General features: G+C 45.5%; 1 protein-coding gene across 2 annotated transcripts in view; it reads left to right on the top strand.

The window, feature by feature from the left end:
- Positions 1-203: 203 nt before the first annotated feature.
- The window catches only part of CHST11 (carbohydrate sulfotransferase 11), a 170,033-nt gene continuing 150,471 nt past the window's right edge, over positions 204-19,765 (top strand). Inside the window, exon 1 of one of the 2 annotated variants that reach the window (XM_037390215.1) lies at positions 204-412. In XM_037390215.1, coding sequence (XP_037246112.1) covers positions 310-412 — 103 coding nt within the window. In that variant the 5' untranslated portion in view covers positions 204-309. Of the gene's footprint in view, positions 428-19,765 lie in introns of both variants that reach the window. The other variant, XM_037390214.1, reaches the window with a different exon arrangement.

Here is a 19,765-nt window from a genome sequence, read left to right as displayed (position 1 = left end):
CCCCGCCCGCTGCCGCCGCCGCCGCCGGGCGGGACCATCTCTCCCCTCGGCGGGGGGGGGGGCGCGCTCCTCCCCGGCTCCCCGCCTGGCCCGCCTCCCCCCCGCGCCGCGCAGAGCGCCCCTCCGCCTGCCGCGCGGCGTGGTCACGCCCAGCGCAGGCATTAGCGCCCCCCTGTGCGGGGCGCGGGCGCCCGGGCATCCTCCGGCGCGGCGGCGGCGGCTCCTCCTCGGAGCGCCGCGGGCGCGGAGCGGCTCCCAGCGCCAGCCGTGCGCGCTGCGCCGCCGCTCTCTGCGCCGCCGGACAACGCCATGAAGCCGGCGGTGCTGGAAGTAATGAGGATGAACCGGGTGTGCAGGATGGTCCTGGTCACTTCTGTGGGCTCCTTCATACTCGTCATCTTCTATTTCCAAAGTATGTTGCACCCAGGTAGGGCACCGGCACCGCAACCCCACCGGCACCGCGGAGGGCAGCGCCCGGCTCCGCGCCGGCCCCGCTCCCCGCCGGCGCAGGTGGCGGGCGCCCCGGGAGCCCTCGCTGGCTGCCGCCGGCCCCGGCTCTCGCCTCCCGGAGCTGCTGCGGCAGGCGCGGGGCTGGGCGGCGGGCGCAGCGCGCTGCAGCCCCGTCCCGGCCACCGCCCGGGGCAGCCGCGGGGAGGTCGCCTCGCCCCCCGCAGGAAACTTCCCGCGGGAGGAAGGAAAGTTGGGTGGTCTTGCATTTTATTTTATTATCTGTTGCCTTACATCGTGTGTTTGGTGGCAGGGGGACGGCGGCGGCCGGCGAACCTGCCGCGGCAGAGAGCGGCGCTGGGAGCTGCCCGGCCCCCGCGGGTCCCACTGCGCCGAAGGGGGCGAGCCCCTGTCCCCGGGGCTGCGGGCACTCGGCTTCGCCGCGGGTCGCGTCTGGGGGCGTCGGGGGCACCGCGGCCGGCCGGGAGCACCCGCCACCGCCGGCGGGCAACTTCGCGCCGGCTCGCCCGAGTTGGCCGGGGCGGCTGCCCGGCCCCGGCCTTCTCTGCCCGTCCCTGCCCGCGGCGGGGCCGCTTCTGCTCGGCCCCGGGGTGATCGGGCGGAGCGCCTGGCCGGGCACGGGCGGCTGCAGGGAGCCCGGCTGCGGGCCGGCGTGCGGCGGAGCCGCCGTTTCTGAGCCAAACTCCGGGCTACCGAGCGCGACTTCAGTTTCCCAGTTTCCAGGCGCGGTGGGCACTGGGGACAGGGCTATGCCGGGGGCAGGGGTACAGGCGGCCGTGGCAGTCGCTCGTGGGGCAGCGGAGCCGCACAGAGGCGGGGCTGGGCCGCGGGGCTTCGCGGTTTTGTCGGGGAGGTTCAGTGCTGCGCGCACGGACCCGCCGCGGGCGGCTCGCTGCCGCATCGGTCTAGCAGGGCTAATAGAAACTAGAAAAAAACCCCATTTTCATCTGCCTGTCTCGCTTTCCCCCCTTCCTGCCCGAGGCGTGAGGTGGGAGTTGTACTTGCGGTGTCTTTCTGGAGGGACCCGACGGCTGAGCGGGGGCGCGGGGCTCGGGGACGGGCAGCGCAGCCGCACCGGCGGAGCTCGGTGGCCGGACGCCGCGACCGCGGGCGTAGCTGTAGCAAAAATGGAACGGCAGGTTGTGAAAAAGAGAAAGGGCGTATTCGGTTTGACTTTCCTTTCCCTGCTTGTGGCTACCAAACCGTCGCTGATCAGGAGCGATTTTTCCTTAAAGTTTTTGGAGTCAGATGGGAGAGGCTCAGTCCGCTGATAGGATTAGGAATCAGTAGGTCTGCTGTTCTGTGGTGAAGCCAAGTCCCGCTTGGCGTTTTTCTATCGGTTGTCTGCTCCTCCAAATTTGGTATCATTTGCTTGATGAATGTGTTCTCGTATGGTGCCCATCTGTGTTAATACCTGCCAACTCCTTGGAAAAATTAGCGTATTTTTTCTTTCCTGCCGCATCTGCTCCATGCTTACTGGTTTCACAAGGAGTGTTGAGCCCTTAGCAGACCCTAGGAAGGCTTTACTTCAGGGCTCCGATGCACCGTACACTGCTTCACCAATTTAATAACAGTATATTTTCACTGGTTGGGTTCCACAGCTAATACAGTTCGCACACACATTCAGAAAATTCAGCCAAGAGTTATTATTTCCCCTTGTTTCAGATGAATTATACTGCTAGAACACAAACTCAGCATGTGGTAGGTGAGAGATTAAATTGAATATTTTTCTACAAATTTTTGAATGTAGAAAAATGGCCTTTCAAGAATTCTCAGTGTGCTTCATAGCGAACTGCTGGAGATCATGGCTCTATATTCGTGCTATTGTGAAACTATAAATAGGTCGAGATTTTAGAATAAATGAGAAGATTTACCATAAACTCTGAGGAGGGAGTGCGATGCTGTGAAACCACTGGGAGGACAATCCGCACCCATTTTCTGTTTTATACATATTTAGGTTAGTGTAAGTGGAGTAGATATAGAAATAAATGCAATCACAACCTGTCTGTTTTACTGTACCTTCTTGATCATAACCACTTCTGCTTTTTTGTGGGGGCTCTTTCTTTAGTGGAAACTGCTAGAAACCTATCAAACTCTAATCTAGACCCACATAGAGTGTGGCTGTTTGGTTTACAAGTGGTTTGTAAGGCTTGAACAGCTATTTTCACCAGATAGCTGTTGTGTGATTATGTGTGTTACCATCTTGGTGGTGCAAGTGTAGATTAATGTGGAGTTCTTGAAGGGTCAGGGGAGGGGGAGGCAGTACACATGCCAATGTACTATACATCAGCAGATCATTTTGAGGCTTTATAGCCTTATTTTAAGATACATTAATAACCCTTCTTGATGTATGTCTAAATTCACTGGAGCTGGACCCTGGGCAGTGTATATGCCGGGTGGAATGGGACTGGAGGTATTAAGAGCTTTCAGAATCTTGTATGATGCCGTTCTTGTGGAGGGTGTTCAACATCGTAGCTGGTGTCTGCTGGCGTATGTGTCTCTGGACTGCTGCTGGAAGGAGCAGTCTCTCATAACGTGGCTTGCGACCTGTCAGTCTTGGTAGCTTACCACGCTCTCTAAGGTAGGCACTTTGCAATCAGAGTGAGCTGAAAAATTCCCACCCAAACCTTTTGGATGGAAAACAAGGTTTTCAGTTAAGTTCCTCACAGGAAGCGTCAGCTCCTTATTCAAAATCTGGCAATTTTGTCACACACACACAAGTTCTCTTGGTGAATTTCAGGACACTGCCTACAGAGCTTTCCAAACAACTTTTAAGTGTGAGACAGTGAAGGTGAAAGATGCTAGAAGGCCACCAAATGATGAGTCTAGCACCCCTCAGGGACAAGACAGCTCTTCATCTGTTAGATGGGCATTTTCTGTTTTTGGAGGTCTGAATGTGGATCTCTTGATCCATTTGAGAAACACAAGAGAAACACAAATTTCTGCTGACAATTTTTTTTTTTCCTTTCGGATAAATAAATAGGAAAATGTCATAGTTAACAGAAGCCTTTCTTAAAGACAAAAACGGTAAAAAAAACACCCGAAGCCTGAAGCAGTGAAGGCGAGCTTAGCCTTATCCTCGCAAAGGAATGTGATATTGTGTCTGTTGTGCTGTATCTCAAATGTCAGCATATTGGAAGGAGGTCAGGTGCTTTTTACTCTTTGTTCTTTTTGGCTCCATACCTGTCCTTTGTGGGGGAGCCAGTGGTAAACGTGCTGTCCAGTTAATACACCTTTGCATTGTCTGAATTTTGGCAGAGATTGCCCATGTGCTGGGGAAACCCTCCCAAATGACGTTCCCTGAACAGTTGGTGGAGGAAGGTGGAATGGTGCTGCTCTCCACTGCTCAGGAGCACTGCGAAGGAAACTTTGGAGATTATCCTGGCTTTTGTGGCTTATCTGTGGGTTTGGGGGACTGTTCCTGAAGGAAATGACAGCAGGGACTCTGGTGTGTTTTCCTGTTGCATGTCTAGCCTTTTCTGAATAGAAAAAAAACATTCTGCGGTGTTTGCTATAGCTGGATATATAGCAATATGTGACTGACTTCCCCAGCTCTTTGCTTAGAATAACTTCCCCCTTCACTCTCCTGCCATATGCTATCTGGATAACTGAGTGCAAGCTGATTATTGCCTCATGCTCCTGGATCTTCTGCATGTGTATGATCGGTCAGTCTTTGGGGTTTATATGACAGCCCATCATAGTTTTATCTGCTGACTCTCCTATGAAATCAGTTTGCTCACAAGTCCTTAGCTTACACTTTCCTGGATATGTTTGCTTTTTTTCTGTAGGCACCCCAGCTGCAGTGAGCAGGGGGATTGTGTGTGGGTAAGTTAGGCTAGGTGGGGGTCATACTGGTGCTGTTCTCCTTCAGGATGAAAAATACCACACAAAGGTAGAAAAAATAATACTGTCTTTATCTTACCTGAGACAGCTTTATGAAAATAACTTATTCTAAACCTGATTTCTGCTTCCCTCCAATGTTTTTGCTCTGGTTTTAATCTCCAGTTTTAGACTTCTGTTTTTCTATGGATGCTAACAAAGGTTAGACCCTCGGACTTGACTCCTGTCCATGGTCTTCTCAGTTACATGTGCAGCACTGTATGACTGACAGCTGCTTGTTCCTACAGAAGGCTGATGTCTACCTTTGCTCAAATGTCAGAACAACTTGAATGGCATGGGGTTTTTTCCTTATATCTGAGGACAAATCACATGAGGTTTTTTCCTTGTGTCTGAAGACAAGCTCAGCATTGGTTTTGATGGAAGATTCTGTTTGAAAATCAATGCAGCAGTCTCCCATCTTGCAATTGATCCTTGCTTTCTCCCCTGCTTATAAAGGGGAATGAGATCTGCAAAGCAGTGGGTGTGTGGCATTCCTTTGATGGACCCTGTATACTGGTTTTAAATTATTCTGTTTGGGATACAGAGAAATGGAGTTCATTTGTCAGCCACGAGAGTCTGGCCCTCATTTAATTGCATGCAGTGATATCCATCCCCCAGTCTCGGGCAGAAGCCCTGCCGTGTGCCTGCGAGGGGGCTGTGCTGTATCTTTTTGTTGGTATCCCTATAAGCTTTTCACTGATTTCCATGGGACTGCGTCATCAGTGTGAGCAAATTAACTCTGGTCCCTCTTCTCAAAGGTACTGGTAGTCTGGAACTGCTTTAAGTTGAGGGTTAAACTGCTGCTTGTATAGTCTGAAAATCTTCCTGGTTAGTGAATATTAAGCTTATTGAAAGAGCAGCTTTTTCTATTGCAGTACATATGAGTCTAGCTTTTTGCAGCAACTGCTCGCTGACTTTAAGAAATAAGAATCTCTCTTTCTGAGTGTGTTCAAGCAAAAATTACCTGGCACTGCCCACATTGATGTCTTAATAAATTTTAATTTATCAGAATATTTATTACTCCACAGTTGCTATTTCTATGATGTAGAGTTTTATAAGCTTTTACATTATTTTTTTTTTGTTATTGTAAATCAATATTGGGAAACTGTGCTGACTTTCATAGCATTGATAGTCTGTATTCACAGCTGTAAAAGTGTCATGACTTGGCTGAAGTCTAACTTTATCAGAGGTAAAGTCAATGTGAATGGAAGCTTTATTTTTCCTTTAGAAAAACAAAAAATGTAGAGCAGAAGTCCCCAGTGCTTTTTCTGAACAAATTTATACAGTTGATCAAGTGCAACTAGTATGTCAATTTTATCTCTTTATAGGATGAGCATATTTCTGAATTCTTAAATTATTTCCATTACTTCTCAGAAGCGATAAGTATTTTATCTTGTACTGTACCATGTAACTAAATCTAAAAGTGGTTCAGAGAATTGGAAGAAATTAGATCCATGTTACAGTAGTGTTGTCTTTGGGAAGAGTATTTTGTTTGATGCTGTTGCGAGACGTACTGTATCAAATCCTGCCTGACAAAGCTGCAGCAGTTGTCCTTGTGTGAATGTCATTCCAGCAGTTTTTTCCTCTCAAGCCTTTTGGTCTGATGCATATGTATTATGTATCAACTCTAAGGTGATCCTGAGGGAGTTAAGGACTGGGTTGGGTAACACAAGGGTTTGAATCTGATGGCTTTTCTTGTAGATTGTTTGTGTTGTTCAAGGCCAATGTTTGAGTTCTGTTTGTGACTTGTCTAAGTGTCAACATATATAAAATCACACGTGGGTGAAGGGCCCGGTTCAAGTCAATGAAAAGAGTGGGTGGTTTTCCCCTTCACATTAAGGAAATAAAATTAAGTTCAGGAACTTTGTACTTGTGTAGCTCTGGCGTGTCCAGGATAAAGATGAAGAGATGTCTGTGGTGGGTCATTTAGATTCAGCAGCCACCTACTATATTACAAGGATAATGTTTCAAAGCACGTTCGTGTTTTGTTGGATGTTCCTGTTCCCTGTGGAGCCCATTCACGTAAGATCTTTGTGCACAAGGTAGCTATTTGTCCTTACAGTCGCAATTCAAACTGTAGAGTTCAGTTAATTCCTCATTATTTGTGTTTTAGTATCCAGGTTATAGATAGCGTCCTTTTGTTATGGGCAGAATGCTTGCATGTGACAAAGTGGTGTTTCTGGCACAAGCCTTGTGCTCTAACTAGAGATGAGACCACCAGAGACTGCAGCGAACCAATGAGAAAATTCAGTTCCTAATTATCTCTGGCTCATGCCTTCAGACAGAGGGATTTTCTTGGACTCCAATTTTGTGAATGTAGTCAGCAGAGGATGCAGTGTGTTTCCCCTTTCATGTAATTGTTTGGCACCTGAAACTAAGGTTTCATGAATAAATCAAAATTCTACTGCATATACACTGTGTCACTCCTTTTGCATAATGTTGTTATCCCCCATTTTTCATTTAATGCCAGATTGAAGAATGTGGTTTGTTGGCTTGCCCTCTCCACATGCTCCTTAATAAGGAGTTAGTTGTTGGTGAAATTGTCTGGAGTGGATCCATTCCCTCCTGCCAAACTGAAGTTGCAGGTTTTCCCATGAATTGCCTGTGTTAGCTTTCGACTCTTTCCCCACTGTCCTCTGGGTTGCCACACCATCTGTAGTATCACTAGGAAGTATCTGAGGAAAAGCAACCAGCTCACAAATGATGTGCACTTACACATAAGGAGTGAGTGCACGGAGGGTGGTGACCGTCCCGGCGGCAGTGTGTGTCCTCTGCTCTGCCCGTTCTGCGATGTCCTCTTCAGTCCCTGCGGGCTGGTGGGTAGGACATGGGAATTGCAGATGTCTGTGAAAGCTGGCTTGTTTTACCTGTTCCACACTATGAATTTAAACAGGGTTGAAAAGCTGTGTGCGGGCAAGTCTCGGAGAGCCAGAGCGGGTGGCAGGACTCTCATTCCTGTGACATGCTAACCGGCCTTTTGACTACGGAGCATGGTATAGTCATGGTGCAGCACAAGCGTTTGTTAATTTGCAGCCAGCGAGCTTTGTGTCTGTGCCAGTCAGGAAGGCTTCCCTGTATTAGAGATTTCCCTGCCTTATGTGTTTCACATTTAAATATCCAGTTTGTTTGTATTTTAAACTAATATGCTCTTTTTGGTTGCTTTTTACACCTTGCCCAGTGTTGGCAATGAAAGTACATGACAGCTTTGCTTTTGGCCTTATTAATCTTACACATTAGAAATGAGGTCCTAGATGAGGCATTAACATTTAGCTTGTAAGCATCAGAAAGGGATGTTACATAAAGAAATAGATGGGTGCCACTGGAAACTTTGGAATAAAATGTCATCAGAGTGTACTGACTGACATTGAGGCTAGGTTTGGAAACTTAGTATTTATTTTTTTTCCCCCCACTCGTGACAAATTTGATTCTCTGGATTAAAAAAAAGCTGAGTATGAGCACTTAGAAAATGCTGACTTAAAAAGAGCACACACAAATGCATGTGGATGCACGCAAGCACCCACCTGTCTTCGCAGCCCCTACAAAATCTGTATGCAGGCAGTCCAAAGGGGGTTATTTCTGAAGCACCGACCCTTTTCTCCTAACAAGGCTGTTGTAAGGAATATGAAGTTCTTTGTTATTAAAAGAAATCCCAGAAGTGCCAAGGACATAGGTGCTTTTGTTGTTTTGCTAACTGAGACGTATAGTCAGTGTCATTTCTCATTTCTGTGATTTCTTCTCAACTTATACATGTTTGGAAACATCCAGCTTGAGAGAAGTAATGACTTTAAGAAATCTTTCTAGGCTGCAGAAGAGCAGGAACTTTTATGGGGGTATATCGGCTTAAATGGTGAGATTGCTTCTTGAAGGTAGCCTTCATCGTGTTTGTGCCAGGCTGCAGACACTGAAGGATGACTTTGCATCCGTTACTATCAATCACTGCTGCAATGGCTTCACACTCCTATGAAGAAACTTAAAAGAAGGTGCTGGGGGAAATAGAAAATACAAACAATGCAATCAAGCAGAATTTCTCATGGCACTGTGATTCCAGGGCTTTGGGAGATGGTAACTCTATCAAGGAAATGTCATGAAAGTAGGTGGGTCACACCATGGGAAAACAGGTGTGAAATACTCATCTGGTAAATGTTGTCTGCTCTTTCTTCTGTGTTGAGAAGTAGCTGTGATTTCAAGGATGTGAGTAAAGTGATCTCTGTGTGTGGTTTTGCAGGATCAGGGCCCCCTTCTCTCTCTGTCTTCTAGTAGATGAAAGAGGAGGATAAGGTCCTTTTCAGCCATGCTTGGTCTGTAAAGGAGCTGCTGCTGCTGCTTTGAAAGTTGTCTCAGGGCTGAAAGATGCCGTCCTTGGTAATCTGTGTTAAAAGATTACGTCTTTTTATGTTACTTGGCTGAGTGGTGGGAAATGATGGTTTTTAACTGTGGGGTCTGCACATGATAATCCACAAGGAATAAAATGCTTTGTAGGGTTTCATTCCGCTTCTCAAACACACTGTCCTCTGTAAAAAGCAGAGAACTGTGGGGGTTTTTTTCCTAGTTTGTTTTATTTTGATTTTTACATTCTGGCAATTCAAGGTATGTTTTGTAAATAGTAAAAAGGTGACTTTCAGGACCCTCAGAGTAATGCCTTCTGAAGTCATGTAACATGATATTGTAGCTAGTAATTTTCATGCTTTTTTGGCTGATAAATGATTATGTAAGGGGATCAAAAAGCTTAAAGTGGGTAACTTGTAGGGATTTTTGTATTGGGGAAGGTAGGCATATATAATTGATAAGGTGACTATAATTGGATCCCACGGATGATCTTCACTATAATACCTTGTCTTAAAACAAAGAGCTTTAGGTAGTTAAATCCTTTTAAAGACTATTTGCATTATTGTGCTTTAAAGTTGTTTGGTACGCAGGCGGAACAAACGTTTGTATTATCTGAAGTGACCTGACACAGAATAGCACATTTTGCACCCACACTGGTGGGTACCAGGAGCCAAATATGTCCTTCTAGTAATCTGTATTTTTACAGCCTGTGTTGGAAGTGAGAGTAGAGAATTTATAGTAACTGAGGAGGAGGGAATTAACACTTCTGAAACACTTGGTGATTAATAAAATGTGTCGGTTGGGGTCATAAATATAAAACTGATAAAGCCTGTCTTGATTATTTATTTTGGTCTTGATTAAATTCTAAAATATATTTGACTTTCCAGATGGGGATAAGCACTTTATCTTTGGAGTTACGGGTGTGTATGTGTGCACGTAATTTTGAAGTTGATGACATACATACTCTGCCTCCTGGACATTACTGTGTCCCCTTGTCTCTTGGCTTAGTCATTGTTGCAGGATCAGTCAACTGGGCATTGTGCAAAGTTCCTGCCGCTGTTGCGCTGCCAGTTCTGTGGACTGTGCCAGCCGATCTCTGCCTTTCCACCTTCCTTCTCTTCCCAACTCAGACTTGGTGGTACTTTGTGGCAAGTTTAGGGAAGCTCAAATAGGATGAACATGGCTGCCTGCTAGGCTTTTGGGTTCGGGGTTTTGTTTTGGGCAAGCTGTAAAATTTTATGAAAGGAGCACATTGAGTGGTTTGAATTTGTTGGTAGATTGATTCTATGAGGTCTGCATGATTGACTGGAGGAATCAATGGTTGCTTTTCAGTTGATTTTAGTGAGCACTGGGTCAGGTCTACTTCTGCTGGGCCACTTCTTGAATTGCATGAAGGGCACGTGTCCCCCTGTGGTGGCAGAAATACAGGATTGCAGGCTTGAGTGGAGCTCTGAACCGTTCCTCCCCTGTAAATATGGGTCAGCTCCATTGACTTGGTTATATCAATTCCGTATCAAAGCTGCTGTGAGAAAAAGCAGAATTTGTCCCTGTCTTCCTATGGAGCAATACACAGCTTTGCTTTTCTGCTTTCTTGCTTGTCCTTCACAGAGTACTTCTGCATTGAAGTGAATGGTAGCTTTTTCCCCATAGAGATACATGCTTGAAGTATTGAAGGGTGTGTTGTGTGTCGTTAGTTTCAGTGGAAATGGCACTGACAGGTAAGCTATACGTAACCATTAGCATGCAGGCCATCAATGTGATGGAAGTAGTCTGGTCCTGCTGTACAGCTTCTTTATCCCACGCAGAAAAGGCTATTAATATTTCTGGTGCAACAGCAAAGATGTAATTGCGTTAAAGAAAAAACTGGGAAGAAGTTAGAGCTTCTGGAGTTGTTAACTATTTTGAGATAAAACTCTTTTGAGATACTAAATGAGCTGAAATGAAATCATGAAAAGACATGACTTAATTAAAATTGTCTTCATATTTGGTTGTCTTGATCCAGCCTGGTGTTTTGGTTTTTCTTTCTCCAGAACACATCAGTGTTTTTGGTGAGTCTTTCCCCATTCTGTTGTCTGTTTCCTGGATGCTTTTCTTAAAATCTTGCAGAGTAAAGAAAGGAGAATTTTTGCAGAGTATGCTAGGACAGTTTGCAGAACAAAATATACACAGGGCTATTGTGTTTGAATGATAATTAATGCACAAAGCCTATACTTCAGTATAATGTCAGTGACTTAACAGACTCATCTATCTCAGGAATGCTGTAAGCAGCATGGTAACACCTTACTGTGAGAACTCTTTGCGCAACTAGAAATGCGTTTCATTCCCTCCAGTGTGGTTGGGCACCAAGGGAGACAGGCCATAATTCTTGCATGTCCACACTAGCTTGGGTTGTTTCCCATTACCAATCTTTACATAGACTATTTCCCCCCCTTGTTTTAGTTTTCTTTGTACTCTTCAGACCTTTTGCTTGTTTCTGCATTCACTGGGATGTGACCAAGAAAAAATAATTTCATTCTCCCTTTCCAGCTGTGAAGGGATCTCTTGTCATCAGATTGTGCCTCAACTGCTCTTACCTTGCCAGAATGCTTTGTGCCTGGTGTACTTCTCCAGCATTATGGGAGCCTGGAAACACTGCTGAATGTCAAGCAATGTGTGGTGTATATTGGTTAATGGCAACTCTGTGCTTTCCTGCTGTCTGTTGCAGTTGAAAACTTTCACTAGCAGCAAGTTAGGAACAGTATTTCTAGAAGTCTTTGACTTTGGGCCCAAGTCTACTTCTGTGTTAGCAATACTTTGCTTTTAACCAGAAGGCTTAAAAATGTTCCACAAAATAGGTCCATGCTTTCTTTTTCAGTCTACATCTAGGGAAACTGAGGCATGGACAGGAAGGGTATGTTTGCAGGGATTTGGTTAATGGTTTCCCACCAGATTAGTGGCACATTCAGGAAGAAAACTTGAGGGTGGGATGGTTTTGTGGATCTTGGTGCTTGCGTGATCTAAGGGCTGTGATCCCCTATGGGGTTGGAATAGACCGTAGTACAAACTAGATGTTGGGCCCAACCAAGGTCCCAGTGCTCAGCCCAAGGGACACCACTGCAGCCCCATCTGGGTGTGCTCTAGGCTTGTGAGGATGACTGTTGTGGACAGTCTTGTGTGTCCTTTGTAGTGCTCCTGCCAGGAAAGTCCTCCTGTTGCAGGTACATGGGGCTTTGAGATGATCTCTCCTGTACAAGGGGTTGCCTCCGTGGGATCATGTGTTGCATGCCCCAGGGCATCAGAGCCCTGATGCTAAGATACAGGCACGCTCTGCTTGGTTGGACTACAGAACAGAGGCATAAACAGTTCATGTTTCTCTTTTTTTTCCCCACTGTGGTTTGCCTTTATGTTTAGGTTTTTAAAGTATAAATGTTCCCTCTGTATGCCCTGACAAATACTGAAGGGCTTTTCTTTTGTGGATCAGAGGTTGAAGACAAAGCATCAAAGGTCCTCACTAGCTCTTGGGAAGTAATTCTAGGTAGTGCCTTCTTAATACTTCTTCAGCATTGTGTGTCCAGCTTGAAGTCAGGTTGTATATACAGAGCTTGGAAGCAAGCAGCAAAATGCCCACCTTCTCAAGGTGAGTACAGCAAAGTTTGCTGCTTAGGAAACATCTGGCGTCTTTGGTGCTCCCATCGCTTGAGGGACGTAGTCATTGACTAGGAGCATAGTGTTGCCTAATGAAAGAGGGACTGAAGGTCAGGAGACTGGGTTTCTGCTGCCAGTTCTTTCCTGCACTGTGCAGACGGCACTTCAGCTACCTTCTCCCTTGCACACTAAGCAACAGGCAGCCTTTTCTTTGTTTGGAAAGGTTATCTTTTACGTAGTGTTCAACACAGATAAGTGGTTGTCTAGGTGAAAGTGTCATGGCAATGCCATTACACAAATGTCTATTGAGATGTCATGCTGTGGTTTGGATGTAGGCAGAGGTGGAGGCCATGCCTGTGCTTACAAATCCGTTTTCTGAAATAGCAAGCCTGTTTTCGGGTAGCATTGTGCTTGGGCAGCTTTTGCCAGGGAAACTTTTACTGGATTGATAATCAATATAGGTGACAAAAAGGTCTGCCTCTTCCCTTTTTGTTTTCTTTTGCTTGTGTGCCCAGGTCTGAGGCTTTGCCAGCAAATCAAAGCTTATTTAAATGTAAAAAAAAAAAGAGCACATACAATAAAATCTTTGGTATAGCATTTAATTAATGTGTTTGCTGCTGCTCAGAATGGTCTCATTTCAATCTAGCATCTTTTTTGGTTCCTGTGGAGGTCTGGAGCATCAGAAGTAATGCTTTATGCAATGCTGCTCAAGGTGGGGGGAACTGATCCTACTCAACAGTTTTGAAAGGGTGTTTTCTACCTCAGTCTTGGAAACTTCCTTGGAAACAAAAAAACTTGGAAACAAAAACTTCCCGTTTATCTTGCTGAACATGCATGACTGTTTCCCACAAGTGTGCAGGGCTAACAGCTGTAGTCTGTGAGCTGCAGTGAGGCATTTTGAAGAGACAGACCTTTTGTCAGTGCTGCAAGGCAGCTAGGAATGTTTTTCTTCCTGCCTCTTCCCTCCCTTCCTGATGTGTAAGATGCTGTTCCCCCCTCAGTCAAACTAGCATAGTAAAAAACGTACTTGTCTGTGAAATTCTGGGGTTTGTTTGCTGCTGGCTCATCTGTCAGATTGATTTTGCATTGAATTATGAAAAATGTTGCTGTCAAAAGTTGTGGCTGGTACTAGATTGCCAGCACACTACATCTGCTTTCGAGTGTTTGGGAGAGGGGCTACTTTAAAATTTCAACTATAGCCTAAAAATAGATGTGGAGTCTCCCCCATGCCCATCTAACTTCTTTGCTGGAAGTAGCTGGGTTGTGTCATGTTCGTCATCTTTTCTAGCTGTAGGCAGTTTTAAGCACAACATAGGTAGCAAAATGGAAGAACATGTACCCATCACCCTCAAGTGAAAGCGTGTAGGAATGGCACATCACATGCCACACAGCTGGAAAATAAAGGAGCTGATTTTTGAGCAGAAAACCAGTGTGTATGTGTTTAAATTATGTAGCAGCTCTTTGAGTTTCCATGTGTTCCTGTGCCCTTTGGCAAGTGGATTTGCCATTTTTTAAGAGGTGAAGAAGTGTCAATTTCAGGGGATAAGACTCAGATGTTATTTTACTTTCTTTCTTTGTGTTATAAGATGATCCTTAGGGAGAAGGAAGGAATCTTTGTCTTCCTGGGCTGCCAATAATCTGTCAGTACAACACAAGGTTGAGAGGTCGAAGTTGCAAGTGAAGCACTTATGACCCAAATGATCTGGCTTGCTTATAGGCAGGCGAGGCAGCTGTGAGGGTGTCATGCTGTAAATACATGATCAGAGAACCCTGTGTTTGTGCTTCTGCATCCACGGCTAAAGTATGGCTGTGACTTCTTGTGAAGGACCCTCATCCAGAACAGAGGGTGCAGGGATCAGTGTTCATATTCAAGTGGACCATAGCAATTAGCTGGTGGGAAGGAGGGGTTGGTTCCTGCTTTGCTTTTATTTCTGTTCCTGCTCTTCTGCAGCACCAGGGCACTCTCTACCTTCATGGCTCTGCTGAAGCAGAGTCCTGTGGCAGATGCACCACAGACCAGATCTTGGGGGCAGGAGTCTGATGTGCCTGACATGCAGTGGCACACCGACACGTGTAACAGCCGCTCTGAACCTGTCCGGTTCAACATGGGTAGGGGGTAGCCCCAGCACAACAGAAAAACAAGCTATTGCTGAAAAAAGTTGCTGGCTACCAAAATGGTAACTGACAGATTTATTCAAGCTTGGGTGTGAGCCTGCTGTCTGACTCCAGTTACCACTTAATTTTTGCATTGTTTTGAAATGGGCCTGTGTGTAAATATGGGCTTCATGGGAGCTCCATGGTATGGATGGAGGGAATGCTCACACTTCCATTACTACTGAAGTAAGGATACATATGTCCCTGTCTGTGGCATGGTGAACCAAGCGTATATCGTCCATAGCTTCCCACTTCCGTTCTCCACTTCCTACCTTGTATTGCCTTATACCAACACCATGAGCTTGTGCTAGGTGAGTTGGCCCGCTGGCCTCCTTGCTCAGACAGGCAGATGTCCCACTTTGCAGGGTGTTAGGCTGAGCTGCTGCGGTCAGCAGTGTGGACTCGTGGCACCTGTGTTGGGATGAGCTGTGTCCCAGTGCGGTTCTAGGACAGTGCTGCTGACAGTGGCTTTTGTGGGTGGTCTGCTTTGTTGGGAGACTAACTTGCAGTAAAATGGCCAGATTGGTAAAATTAACCTCCTCCATAGCATATGCCTGTGACCGTTCAGGAAGCGGCTGGAGGAGCCAGGAGTTGCACCTCTGTCACCAGGACCATCTCCTTCTTCCCAGCTTGCACATCCCTGTTTTGCTAACATTGCTGGAAGACATGATCATTCCGTAGCAAGCCTGGAGCTTATCTGGTTGGGCAGACCCCAGGTGAATTGCCTTATTCCGTATATACCACTTACACCATCATACTGTGATGTGTGATTAAACTAGAGACATGTCATTAATAAAGTTTCTGGTATTTCCCACCTCTTTTATTAAGTCCAGAAGACTTTTACTTTCTGGTCATAAAGTCAATCCTTGTGAACTTTTAGCAGGTTATTTTTACTGCAACTTTGCTTCTGTTGATCTTTTGTTTGTTTGTTTCCTCTTAACATGGAGGGAATACAGGTGTCGGGGAGCAGCAGGAGCAGGGCTTCCCGTGAGGGGGGATGAGGTGGGAGCTGGGGGTGAGCCCAGGGTGGAGAGCGTCCTCAGTGGTGGGGCGCAGCCCCACAGCACCCAAGTGGGGTTCTGGCTGTGTTCCCAAGTCGGATGAGGTAACAAGTTGAGAAGATAACCACCGGAAAACAGGGCCTAACTATGAAGAAGTTATGATGTTCACCCAAGAAAATCAGCTGGTAAGTTTGGGCCTCAGGAGAACAGGCAGACACAGGGCCGCCTGTGACACATCTTAGGTCAGAACTGGGTGCCCTGTGGTCAGGGGCTGCGGGCGGGGGTCCTGGGGGGTTGGCTAGCACAGTCAGGTCTGTTGGTGCTGGCAGGGCCTGGCAGTAGCATTGCCAGCTCATTTTTGTGATCTGCTGATGTACTGGCTTCTGAAAAAAGCTCTTGTGGCAGGCATGGCAGGTGGCCTTGCACTGCAGAGGAGCCCAGGACAAGTGGTAGGCAGTGAGAAGAATTTGCTGTGCCAGTTCTGCCACCATGATTGTAAGGTTTCATGTTTTGTGTAATGGATTGCAGTTAATCTTGCCTTTTAGACTTCCCCAATTTTGGATGTTAAAAGTGAATACGCTTTGAGGGTGGGGAGGAAAGACATCTCAGACCACAGCATGGACAGACACAGCAGTCATAGCCAGGAGCACCCCATGCCTGCTCCGCAGCTACTACAGACCTGGGGAAGTTAGTTATCCTTCAGATGACCAAAACATCTGGTGTAAGCCTGGGATTTGCAGCATTGTTACAATATTTAAGCCCACGGTTTGGGAGAGGTGGGTATAAAAGGATAAAAGGTTGGTATGTGTAGGCCATCTGATCTTGTTCTGTTGAGGGGGAGGAGTCCTTACTAGGAGAATCTATTGCATTGTGAATATTTATTCAAAGGAAAACTGGTTACTTTCTGCGAAGTGATACAGGTAGCCTAGCATATGTTTGTGGAGGGGCAGGACTGACTTTCAAAGTGTGCTGTCCTTGGCAGTGTTAGCTGGTGATGTGCGAGTACGTCGAAGGTCATGGCTTTCTTTTTTGCTTCCTCCTCTCCTGCCCTGAACCTGCTGTCCTCTTTTGCTTGTTTTGTTGGCTCTGGTGGAGCTGGCATGCACACTACACCAGCATGCTAATCCATGCTGGGCCATTCTTTACGGTTCATGTGGGTATGCCTCTCGATCTGGAACTGCTTATGAAGTGGGCAAAACCTGATCAAAGCACATACCTAATTGGATTTTTAGATCATGCTTTAAAAATGTCGGCTTTTCAAATACTCCCATTAGTAGGCATTAGTACTGAGGAGAAACATGTCAACAGGTAGTTTTTTGAATCAGAATTTAAGTATAATTAAAAAGAGATTACTGAACTTAAAATTATTTTTACAAATGCTTTCATTAAATAAAGACCACCACTGGAACCTGTGGATGCACGTAGGAAGTGTGCTGACCCATTGCCTGTAGCTTGATGTCAACGCAAGAGAAGAGCTTTTACAAGTATGGAAAAAGGGAGCTGATGCTCACTGGGACTTTCCTACCCTTGGCTGTGCAGAAGGTTTGGAGGGAGGGGACTGTAGTTCCGAGGGAGGGAGCACAAGGAACATACGTAGGTTCAGCCAAGAAATGTCAACCTAACTAGCAACAGATTCCATAGTTTTCATTGGAATAATAAACAGAAGTAAAATTATAATTATTAACTTATATGCTAAAAGGTTAAAAATGCATCCTAGTTAATTTGCAAATTAATATTCTTTTGCAGTGTTTCCTGTCAATCAGATGGTTTTTGCTCTGCCAGTCACCACCTTCGGCTTGGGTTATCAGTGCTAACAAATACTTCAAATTGAATTGGGAGGTAACAGGCACAAGTGAGAGCAGTGTATTTCCAGTAGTAAGGACAAGTTTCCCTAATTCTCAATTGTGTCAATCAATTCCATTATGACAGGAATTTATTAACCTTGTCTTATGAGCAGTTTAGTATGTCACTTTCTACTTCTAAAGATTGCATTTTTATGATGCATTATTGATTAATACTGTTAGTGTTGTTTGTGTTTTACCACAGGTTATTCTTGGCTGTAATTTCTGTCTTGTGCTTGACTGCTTTTCTGTCTTCCTTTTACTGGAATGTTATTCAGGGGCGGTATCTTAAAGACGACACTTCTTCATGTGCATGGGAGTGGGAAGTGTAAGTAATTACGTGACAGGATGGCCAGAAAGACTTAGAAACCATAGGATAGTTTCTTAGGACTTTTCTAGCAAGACAAACTGACAAGTGGGATTTGCTTAGTATTTTTTTGACCTTTACAGCATTGCTGTAGAACAGCAATAGCATAGGCAGTCATGCTGCTTGCCTTTGCCAGTGACTATTATAATGCCAAAAGTAAGCTGCAGGCTACTGTGATTGCCAGTTCTCTCGTGTTGAAAGGAGGCAAGAAGAGAAAACAGATACATCGCTGATGTGAAAAAAAATAAAAAAGCTTCCTGTTTTATCTTCATATGGTACCAACATTTTTTTCCTGATTTATATTAGTATGAAAGAGACAGATTTTACGGCGTTAAAGAGCTTAGTCTTGAGTTTGGAGTTCTAGTGAAGCCAAACCTTAACTGGAGTTTAAGTGGAAAGTTTGTCAAGTGATCTGGCTGTAAAAAGTTAGATCTCAGGAAAAAGAATTCAAATTTATGTCAATTTATACAGTGTTAATCTCTGCAGAGGAGATCTTAATGCAAGACTGACAATTTGGGTCATGTTTGAAATTGATTCAGAGATTGGTCCTTGATCATTTTAGATCCAGTTCCAAAGCTGACTTGTGAGTTGGGATTGAGCATCAAAGCCTAAATGTCACTTTGTTTCAGGCTTGAGGGTCAGACTGAAGGGTCTTGTTTTAAAGTGGGTTTTTGTTGTATACTGTAACTTCAAGTGCAAAATACACCATTGTACTGAAAAATCTCCAGTCTTTGAGGCTTAAAAGACTCATTGAAGATGAAGGTGAAGCTGTTTGTGTACTTGTAAGCATTATGAGAAGAGACCTCAGTAAGAATAAAAAAGTGCAAGTGGCATGGAAAACTCTGGCAAAGAGAAACATTGCTGTAGAGTTAGAAGATAAATGTTTGAAGGCACTGGCTTTGCTCGTGTGTGAAGTTGTAGCATTTGTGAGTAAGGACATGCTGCCCTCTCTCAGGGTGGGAGGCTGGGCAGGGTTTTTTAGCCTTGAGAGGACAGCACCTTTAGTAGGATATAGTCACTTTTAGCTGTCACTGCATCAATGCATAGAGCTAATTGCTTATGGCTAATGCAGTTGAGGAGAAGCCAATGCAGAGGATGTTTTTAGACATATGCTGCAAGTAACTGTAAGTTACTCCTTTAAATCACCCGTACAGACGCAGCTTTCAAAATCAGGTCATCAGCAGAGGTGAAGGGGCAATGGGAGTTTTCTGTCCTTCTTGGACACGGGGAAAACCATGTGTCTCACATAATCACCTTCTTGCCTTTCATTGCCTGTGTGATATACTACAGGTGCTGCAGCGCAGGTGTACCATGACAGGTAGGAGGTGAGGACGAACAGAGCGGGACTGTCAGGAGGTCTCAAGTGGAGGGTGTAGAGAAATGCTGCAGAAGGAATTGAGGGTAAACCAGTTGACTGCACATGTGGAGAAGCAGTCTGTTAATTTGCTTTAACTCCTTTCTGTATTTTTTACATAAGTTATTTGTATATCATCTACTACATGTCACCTGCACTGATCCTGTCTGCTCCTGCTCCACTGCTCTGCTAGCTCTGGCACTTGCCTGTTTGATGAGGCAGTTAATGAGAACTTTTTTTTTTTGCAGGGGTATGTGTGCATTCCAAGTAATTGTTAGTGAGTTTAATGCCTGTGCCAGTAGGTCAGTGTGGTGTGGTGAGCTGCTGGGGAGGTGTGGGTGTGAACAAGCGGTTCGGTTGGCATTGCTGATGCTGTGTGCAGCTGCAGCCAGATGTACCTCTCAGCTGTCATTGTGGCCCTACCCCAACTCCATCAAAGCTGATGAGTTTCAGCAAGAAGCAGATTTACTGTCTTCTTCTACTAAGTTTCTTCCTTCTATTTTCCCTTTCCAGTAAGTCAGTCTTGAGTGGACTGTAACAGAGCCAGTTAAAGATTTGTACAGTGAAGAGGCATGTCTGTTTAGAAATTGCAAAGAATGAAACATTTGGCAATAACGGATGTGTCTCTTTTTGGCAGGATCCAAAGAGCTCGGAAAAGGTTTTTTCTTCATTAGCGATCCAAATTTTATTACCACTCCTGCGTCTTGGAAGCTCTCTCAGCAAGGATGAGATGATGTAATTGCAGAAATCT

Source organism: Falco rusticolus, chromosome 5 (assembly GCF_015220075.1).
Source record: "Falco rusticolus isolate bFalRus1 chromosome 5, bFalRus1.pri, whole genome shotgun sequence".
In the NCBI taxonomy this organism is placed as follows: domain Eukaryota; kingdom Metazoa; phylum Chordata; class Aves; order Falconiformes; family Falconidae; genus Falco; species Falco rusticolus.
This window is presented reverse-complemented; position numbering and strand designations above follow the sequence as displayed.